General features: G+C 32.3%; 1 protein-coding gene across 1 annotated transcript; it reads left to right on the forward strand.

The window, feature by feature from the left end:
• The first annotated feature begins 2,104 nt into the window (after nt 1–2,104).
• Nucleotides 2,105–4,902, forward strand: LOC111401143 (trihelix transcription factor GT-2-like). Its single transcript, XM_023028741.1, has 2 exons — nt 2,105–2,635; nt 3,068–4,902. The coding sequence occupies exons 1-2, from the start codon at nt 2,367–2,369 to the stop codon at nt 4,383–4,385; spliced, it is 1,587 nt and encodes a 528-aa protein (XP_022884509.1). The 5' UTR covers nt 2,105–2,366; the 3' UTR covers nt 4,386–4,902.
• The last annotated feature ends 4,885 nt before the right edge of the window (nt 4,903–9,787 follow it).

The following is a 9,787-nucleotide window of genomic DNA, read 5'->3' on the forward strand; positions in this document are numbered from 1 at the left end:
AATTCTAAAGATCAACGAAAAGATTAGATCTTGGAAATTTGAAAACCCATTCTTTAATCTTGATTGACCACCAATTATTAATGAAGTGGTAGGTAATTACGCAAAGTAATCCCTAATCTTTTACCGCACAAGATATGAAGATCAATGTAATTAGAATCGGCTCGAGCCTCAATCCAAAGTCGGGCTTGTTAGGCAAAAAACCCATATTTAGCCCCCGTTTGATTCTCATTTTTTTGTCACGAAAATGAAAAACGTGATCGTTATCCATCACATCAAGCCACCATTTTTGACTTTTTATCTTTTGTATGGGTCCCGTAACGACTACATTTTTCATTTTCATTTTTAGAAAAATGACTATCAAACGGGATCTTAAAAGCAAATCATCCAAAAATTCTCTAACCCTGTTTTTATGAAAACGTTGATCTGTTTTCAGTTGAGAGATGCTCCTTGAACAGGCCCAAAAACAGGGGGGATAGGAGGGGCGCCACATGACCTTCCTATTTTTGGCCCTGTTTTTGGGCGGAGGTTTTTTGTTTTCAGTTTCATCGATTTAAATGTATGAAACCTGCCCAAAATTCATTCAGATGCTCATTTTTTACATTTTTGATTCTTTATTTTAAAAAATAAAAATAAAAAATCAATGGGTGGATTCTAGTTTGTTCCTTTTATCCTTGAATATTTTTATTTTCGAGCCAATGTCTTATCGATATTGAGAACACCGACGAAGATACATCACTTGAGGTGGAAACACAACTTTTTTGAAAGCAAATTGTGGGCTGTGTGGGCCACATTCTAGCCTAAATATAGCTTTCAAGCACACCATCCATACGAATCCCAAATTTTTAGAATTCTCATTTATCCCTATCTTTATTTTTCAAGTTAATTGTTTCAATGGCCTATGAAGTTAGGTTCATATCTTTGATTAATCACTAAAATTTAAAATGTCAAATTTTGACCACTGAATTTAGGTTAATATTTTCGATTGCTCACTAAACTTAGGTCCATGTCTTAGATTGCTCACTGAAATTTAAAATATCAAATTTCAGCCACTGAACTTTGAAATATGACTTACGTTATTCATTAGCATAACTTTTGAACTTTGAAAAATATCGAATTTTACAGTGAGTAATTTACAGTATTTTTCAAAGTTCAATGAGTAATGTATAATTTTTTCAAAGTTAAGTGAGTAATGTACAATATTTTTTAAAATTCAGTAATCAAAACTCAACATTTTAAACTTTAGTGACTAATCAAAGATATTGATATAAATTCATTAACCATTGGAACAATTAACTCTTATTTTTCCCACCTATTTGTGCCGCCTCAATGACACCAATGGTTGAATTTATCTCCAAAAATTTAACTTTCTCCTTTTGACTTCATACTTTTTCAATATTGTTAAACAAGCCACTCAATTTGTTCCCACTTGTACTCCATCCTCTCAATTTGACTAGCAACATGTTTTGCCGTTATTATTTACTTCCTTTCAATTGATTGATATACCCTTGTTTTAATATTTTCAACCGCGTTTGGAATTGCTTTAAGCCTTTAACAATAATAAGAGTTCGTTTGGGAGTATTTTTTCTACCAAAAAATTAATTTTTTGACCGTTATTTCACTATTCCAGCCGTTATATTTGACTTCTTCTCTCACAGGTGGATCTCACTTTTCTCCTAACGGTCAAAAAATCAATTCTCAAAATCACTTCCAAACAGGCTCTAAATAATAATAACTTTGAATTTTAATAATAATTATTTATTTAAACTTAGTGTATTATTGATAAAACTTTGATAACATTTATCAACTTTTTGTATGATTAAATTTCAAATTCAATGAAATTCATAATTTTTATTTAACTTGCAGCCTTATAAATAATTAAATATTATCAAATTTCATCAAAATATTTTAATTTTTTAACAAAACTTGTCAAACAACCCCTAATTAGCTGGAGACAAGATATGTGAAAGGAATAGAGAATTTCAAATTTTACTTTATTGACCAATTATTTGTTGACATGTCACTAATTTTTTTATCTTCTGTCATATTCGAATGCAATTCAACTTTGCCAGACTTTTCTTTATCTAACCTTAAAGGATCCCTCTAATTCACCGCTCCTTTTTTCCTTTCTTCTTTAACCCCTTTTCGGAAAGAGGGGAAAAAAAAATACAGAAAAGGTGATTTGATCAGTGAAAAAAAGAAACCCAGAAATTCAAACCAACCCTGAACACGAATAAGCTTATGAGCCAGGATTTTTTCTTTTACCATAGCTGTTAAGCCTTCACTACCGTCCAAAAATAGAAGGGAAAAGGCTTTTTTTTACCTTGTTTTCCTCGGAATATTTCCGGTTTACCAAGTCAAGTCAAGTCATGTTGGATAGTTCAGTTTTCTCGGAAAATTCTGGTGTTGATGGTGCTGATGGTAGTGGTACAAGTGGTGGAGCAGCCGCTCATGGGGTGGCTGTGGAACCTAGAAATGAGGGTGGCAGTGCCGAGGGTGGTGAATATTTTGACCGGAATTCACCTGGTAATCGGTGGCCTCGTGAGGAAACTTTGGCTTTGTTAAAGATAAGAGCCGATATGGACCGTGCATTTCGTGATTCCATTCTTAAAGCTCCTCTTTGGGATGAAGTTTCTAGGTACCCTATCCATTTCATTCCCTCCCTGCTGTTCTGATTTTTTGGAGCATATTTGAATTGAGAATTTTCGTGTATCAACCTGTTAGCTGTAGAGTTTGTATTTTCAATTTATTAATAGTTGATTCTTTGCTATTCAGATCAGTATACACTGCTTTGATTTTGGTTAACTTAATTTGCAGTAACAATTCAGTTATTATCTGTTGTTTTTTTATATGAAGAGATTGATGCAATTCTTTTAATTTTATCCACATAACTTTGATAATTTGTAATTTGCACCAGTTCATTCCTTGTGGATTGAAGTTGATGTTTTTGTTTTAGTGTGTTTGCTGTTCTTTGTCCCGAATGGCATATTCTTTCTGTTCTAGTATGAATTCTGAATTCAAAAGCTGGAATAGGACAGGCAGGGGATTTTATTATGTGCTTCTTATTCAGGAAATTAGGTGAGCTTGGATACAATCGAAGTGCCAAGAAATGCAAAGAGAAATTCGAGAATATTTACAAGTACCACAAGAGAACGAAAGAAGGCAGATCCAGTCGGCAAAATGGGAAAAACTATAGATTCTTCGAGTTATTAGAGGTGTTTGATAATCAACTCTCTGTTCCATTGACCCCCTCGAACCAAGTCCAAACATACCTGATGAAAACTACAGCAGCGTCACCATTGAGGGTAAATCCCATAAATGCATCTCAAGATTTTAGGGTACCTTGTTCGAATCAAGATCCTGATACTGAATTCATTTCCACCTCTACATCCTCCTCGGAGGAGAGATCTGAAGGAAGCGTTAAGAGAAAGAGGAAGTTGGCAGAATATTTTGAGAGATTAATGAAGGGTGTTTTAAAGAAGCAAGAGGACTTACAGAACAAGTTCTTAGAATCCATAGAGAAACATGAGGAGGACAGGAAAGCAAGAGAAGAAGCATGGAAGGTGCAAGAAATGGCTAGAATAAAGAGAGAACAAGATTTTTTAGCCCAAGAACGAGCAGTTTCCGCGGCTAAGGATGCAGCCGTGCTTGCATTTTTGCAAAAGATCTCGCAGTACTCAACAACTCTGCAAATGCCAGAAATCCCATTTCCGATATTTGAAAAACATTTGGACACACGTGACAATCTGTTGGAGAAGTGCATTGACAAACGACAAAATGGTGTTGGGGAGACTTCAAATCATACTGATAAACAAGAGAATGGTGTTGGTGAGAATACTACTCTAATGTGCTCTTCACGGTGGCCAAAAGCAGAAGTTGAAGCTTTGATTATGCTTAGAACTGATCTTGATTTGAAATATAACGATAATGGGCTGAAAGGGCCCTTGTGGGAGGAAATTTCGTCTGCGATGAAGAAGCTTGGTTATGATAGAAGTGCAAAGAGGTGTAAAGAGAAATGGGAGAATATAAACAAGTATTACAAGAGAGTGAAAGATAGCAACAAGAGGCGGCCTCAGGATTCGAAAACTTGTCCTTACTTCAACATGCTTGAGTCAATCTATGCAAAGAAGTCTAAAACCGAACACACTTTGGAAAATTCGAGTTACAATATGCAGCCTGAACGCATTTTATTTGAAATGACGGGCAAACAACAACATCAGCCTCCTCCACCGCTGCCATCACAGCAACAACATCAGTCAGAGACAGAAGACGGTGAGAATGAAAATCAAAATCAAGAAGACAATGCCGAGGATGAAGAGGACGATGACAATGGAGATGGTTATCAAATTGTTGCTAATGTTCCCTTTTCTTTATCAACTATGGGGTAAGATGATGAGAAGCAGACATTTACATAAGATCAAATATAGTTACTTCAACCCCCCTTGGCAATATACTAGAGGAGAGGAGAAGCGAGTCAGACTCCGTTCTTTAGCATGTTTGGTAAGGTGGATTACACAAGTTGGACAATGTTATAAAGAGAACAAACGAAGCTAAAATCCTATTCGTTGCACTGTCCAATTTCGATTCTGCATACCAAACATGTGCTATATATACCATACATGAGTGCATATAATGGAGCAGTGTCTTTCTAGAGTAAATTTAGTCATTTGTTTTTTGAGAAAATAGTGACAGAGATTAGTGTTTGGTCTTATGATGTAACATAGTACCCTTTCTTCCCATTTATACTGCACAATACAGTGATACACACACTCTGCACAAGTTAAGTAGTTTGGTTGTTGAGTTTGCTTGTCTTAAATAAAGACCAGTCATTTATAAGAACAATTATATTCCAATAAATGATGTGATGGCTGATTTAATGCCATGTGACCAGAGGATTTGAGCGAATCTCTCTCTTTTGCCTTCATGTACTGTACTGGTGATGAATAGCATTTCTTTCGTGTATAAATAATTTAGATTTTTCTAAGAGAAACGATTATTGAACAGGCTATACTCACATGTATATATGGGAAATCTCGAAATTCACAATTCCATCACATTACTTACAATTAAATTTAAGCTAATAGCCTGATAGAATTTGACTGGGTAGAAGCACCATCAGGGATCATCTCCAAACAAAGAAATGAAAAGAAGTTTGTATTGCTAATCCATTCTACTGGGTAAAATTCATTAATCCTACAAGAAATTCTTTATTATATTTTGACAATCAATAATTGTGGAAAACAAAGTTTTGAATAGTGTTTTTTAGGTTGTGTGATGAAGAAGTAGGGAAATTTTTGAGGTTACATACAGAAATATTTTATTGTGTAAATATATGGTTGAAAATGAATACGTGAAAAATAGAGTTTGGAAATAATGGTTGTCAAGGGCAGTCAAGCTATACATTTAGGCTCAAATTCAGATGGAACATGAGTTGACCCATGATTGGAGAGTTTGAAAAATTAAAACAAAAACACTCAATCATATTCTGACACGTTAGTCTGTCTCTTCACTTCTTGTTTTTAAGCATGACTAAGTGGCTTTATTCTGTCAAGGGCTAAGGTTCAGTGGAGTGGTCAGTAGATATTCCTACAGTGACAGGGAATTGACTTCCTTTTTCTCTGTTTGTTAGCTGGGACTAAATATTGTAATGAGGAAAGGATTGGATGAAGGGAAAAGAATCAAATTTCCCCTAAACACACTTCCATTTCAAGGATAAGTTTTTCTAGATTTTTAAATATAATTAATATTGATCATTTGGACGTAATTCAACTCATATTAGTATATGTTCGTTTAATTTAGTTAAAAATCCCAATTTAGAGTTGAATCAATCAAAATGGTGATTTTGGTACATAGTTTGGATGAAAGGATGGAATAGCATAATTATCGAGAAGTTCGAGGACTTGATTCGAAGGATTGGAAGTTCAATTAGTACTACCATTAGTTTTGGGGACCAAATTTAATGCTTGGAAAGTTTGTGAACCAAAACTGATGAAAGTGGAATCTCGGGGACCAACTAAACACTCTTGAAACTTGAATGACCAAAGTGGAAGATGTCAAAAGTTTATGGATAGATAGAGAGCTATGAATTTCTCGAACAAACTGTACTCCTCCGTATATGTTAGAACGATTTTGACATGATCAAAGTTGGAGGACCAAATTGGTCATGTGAAAAAGTTGAAGGACTAAACTAAAGGTGCTTGAAATTTTGAGGCTTCTACAATTTCTTGATGCCTAGTTGCCATCCTTGATTCCAACAAATAACTTTTTTATTTTTAGAAAAAAAAAAAATTGGGTAAACAATTCGTTTTAGTTTCAAATTGTTTTTAACTAGTGAAACCTCAATCGAACAATTTACAAATAGTTCGATTCGATTTTGTAATGGTTGAAACCTAAATCACATGAATCAAAAACCAAAGATTTCAAAATTGCGGTTTTGATTCAATTTAGTGGTTGGCCTTTTTTTGCTTCAACCCCGATTGACATATGGTTGAGAATAAAATAAGATAACAATGATGAATCCATGATCTTAGTTCCCGTTTGGTACTCATTAAATTATATTCATTTTTCTCTATTTTATTTTCAACTACACAATCTTTCATAAAATTATACTACTTATAAATCGAAAATTTTTATTTCTTTTTCAACCACTCATTTTTCAAAAAATCACTATTCTGTCATTTTTCATTTCCAAAAAATGGGTCCAAACGGGAGCTTAGTACTTGATTGGATTTTACTAAAATTTTCATATGCGTTTAAATCACATAGTTTAGTTGTTAATGAGGAAAAGCAAATTCAAAATATCGATTTTCATTATGTGTTTTTTATTGAAGTTAATTTTCATAAAGTATAATTTTATATTTTCTGACATGGATATTTGCTGGCTTTTGGAGGCATGACTTTCGGGGCGAGGAAATATATAAAGATCTTGTCTGGGTCAATATCAGGTAATTATACATTGGGCAATAGAGAATCACAGGCGAAAAATGAGAGAAATGCGTGGAAAAGAGAGAGAAAATTATTAGGGTTTCAACATTTTCATAAGGAAAAAAATGAATTCTTAACGTAAGATCTTCATATTTTTTCAATTTTTCCTTCAAAGTTGGAGGTGTCATCTAAATTCTTCTTGTATTTTTTTTTTCTCGCTTAATATTTAAATAAATGATTAGTTAGGACGAATGATTGTAACCTAATTTGAACCTTAAATTTTAATTATCATATTTTGATCCTAAATTAATATTTGTGTATTATTTTTATTTTTTTTCTTTACGACTTTGAAGTACTTGATCATTAATTCAATGAATTGTGAACAATGACAAGTCGAGAAATAAGTTATTTATTTGAACCACATAGTAAAATTAAAATTTTCGATAGCATGTAGAGATACAAGTATACTACTTTTTTTGCGGGTTTTAATTGAATTATTTGGTAGTTGAATGCTTTTAATTAAGGCTTATTTCGATTAACAAAGTCACGATAATCGAAAAAGTTAAGAATTACTAATCTTTCTTAGAAATCGAATGTATTTTTTATACATACCCGGGAAAGGCAATAAAAAAGAATGAATATGAATTTTTTTTCCCTTTCTTTTTCTTTTATCACTTAGGGGTCATGTGAGAGGAAAGTGTCATTCACGATTTTCAAAAAGAGAGTTTATTTAATTGAATGCGATTGATTTGAGCTTTGAACTCGAAATAGTTAAATCAATTATTTAGAAGAATTCGACTGAACATACAAAATTGATTGTCATTGGACTTCGATAATTGAGATTAAGGGAATAACTATAGTAAAACTCGTGAATCTTAACACCTTTTAAACATCAATTGAAATCCTAAATTATTGCTTGTGCACTTTTCACTTATTATTGTAGACTTATCATATTGATAATTGTAATTAAATTCACTTTTAATCATTTTTACCCAAATAAGAAATTAGATATAGTTAAACCAATAGTTAAATAAATATTCCTTATGAGAACAAAAATTCGAACTCTTTACATCCACTTACTACATATTTAGCTAACATTGTACGCTCATGATTACATCACAATAAGAACCCAAACTACGATTTACAAAAGACGGGCAAAGATTCTTCTCCATTTCTCTCACCTTAAGGCCTTTCTCTTCATGAAAACACACCTCGGAATATAAGTGGTTCACTAACTCAATTCACTTGTATAGGCAAAAAAGCTTCTCCATTTTCTCAGTTTTATTTAAACCCCACATAAAACTTTCATTAATTAAAAGTGGGGAGGGTTCCTCCTACACTTAGATTTGACAAGTGTTTTTGACAAATAATTGTGACCTTTAGATTAAGCAAATCCAACGATCAACATGTATTTCACTAGGATCATGGGAGAGTTAGTTATAACCATTTGAGATTCATGGGATACTAACCGTTGGATTTGCTTTATCTAAAAGTCACGATTATTTGTTAAAAATACTTGTCAAATACATGTGGAGGAGGAACGCTTCCCATTAAAAGTAACCCCATCATCTATGAAAACCCTAAAATTATAAATGAAATATATGTTGGAATTATAATTAAACGAATTCGAGACCAAAGCACTAAGTCAAAGCCATAGTTATTATATCTAACCCGTGTGTCATTGGCTGGATATGTGGGTCAGTGCTTAAAAAATATTTAAAAGTTTTCTTGAGCTATAAGATGTTTCTTTGAGACAAAATTAAGGTTTTAAGTTATTTATTATTATTATTATTATTATTATTATTATTATTATTATTATTATTATTATTATTATTATTATTATTACTATTATTATTATATTTTTTAATTAAGATCTTATAAACTCATTTATTAGTGATGATGATTACATTTTGTTTTTATAATTTTGTACACCGTATTAAAAAAAAATTTAGATTATTCTCTAATCTATGTGCAAAACATGGTTATCGGCCAAAAACTTATGTGTATTAAAGATTTTCTCTACACACAATATGTCTATGCAATAATTATTTGGTATTACAAAAATAGTTAATGCTGGACTATTATTATTTTTTTATTTTTATAAAAAAAACAGTGAATGAATGATGAATTAGATATAACTTATTAAACAAAAATGACTGCTAAAGGATTTCTGGTTCTAGTGGTGAGGCAACCTTCTCGTTACCTGAAGTTCCATGTCAAATTCCTCGAACGCTGCAATTTGAGCCCCGTTTGGCTCATACTAAATCTCATCAAATTAAATTAAAATTTTCTCTTTCTTATTTTTCAACCGCACAGTCTTCAATAAAATAATATTACACGTAAATCGAAAACTTTTCATTCTTTTACAATCATTCATTTTCAAAAAAATAACATTCCCCCATTATAATCAAAATTAATGGAGGCCAAGCAGGGCTCAAAGTAAACATTTTGAAACTAGGTCAAAATTGGTCAATTGGACCGATGGATTTACCAAAAGGGAAAAAAACATACTTATCATACTTTCCAAATACACTTTCAAATTTAACAAACTACATGAAATCTTTCAAAAATGATGTTGTCTCGAATTTTGTGACCTATGATAAAAAATTGTGACATATTTAATCAAACAGATCACGATCATAATAGACACGATTTACGGTCACGATCATATACTAATTACAAAAGTACACATGATTACAGTCACATACCACACAATATAGATGTCGCAAATTTTTATCCAGTCACGAATCACAAAATCAATTTATCACAAATTATTTATTAGTTACATATCATAATTAACTATTCACATTCACTCTTCATCTTATCCCACCCTATCTTCATTTTACCCCACCCCATCCCTTCACTG

The sequence above is a fragment of the Olea europaea genome, chromosome 10 (genome assembly GCF_002742605.1).
Source record: "Olea europaea var. sylvestris chromosome 10, O_europaea_v1, whole genome shotgun sequence".
Classification (NCBI taxonomy): Eukaryota; Viridiplantae; Streptophyta; class Magnoliopsida; order Lamiales; family Oleaceae; genus Olea; species Olea europaea.

Bases quoted from the DNA above. Each gene is read 5' to 3' on its own strand.
- LOC111401143 (XM_023028741.1), top strand. From the start codon at position 2,367: ATGTTGGATAGTTCAGTTTTCTCGGAAAATTCTGGTGTTGATGGTGCT. The intron at 2,636-3,067 runs GTACCCTATCCA...CTTCTTATTCAG, and splicing joins CTTTGGGATGAAGTTTCTAG to GAAATTAGGTGAGCTTGGAT.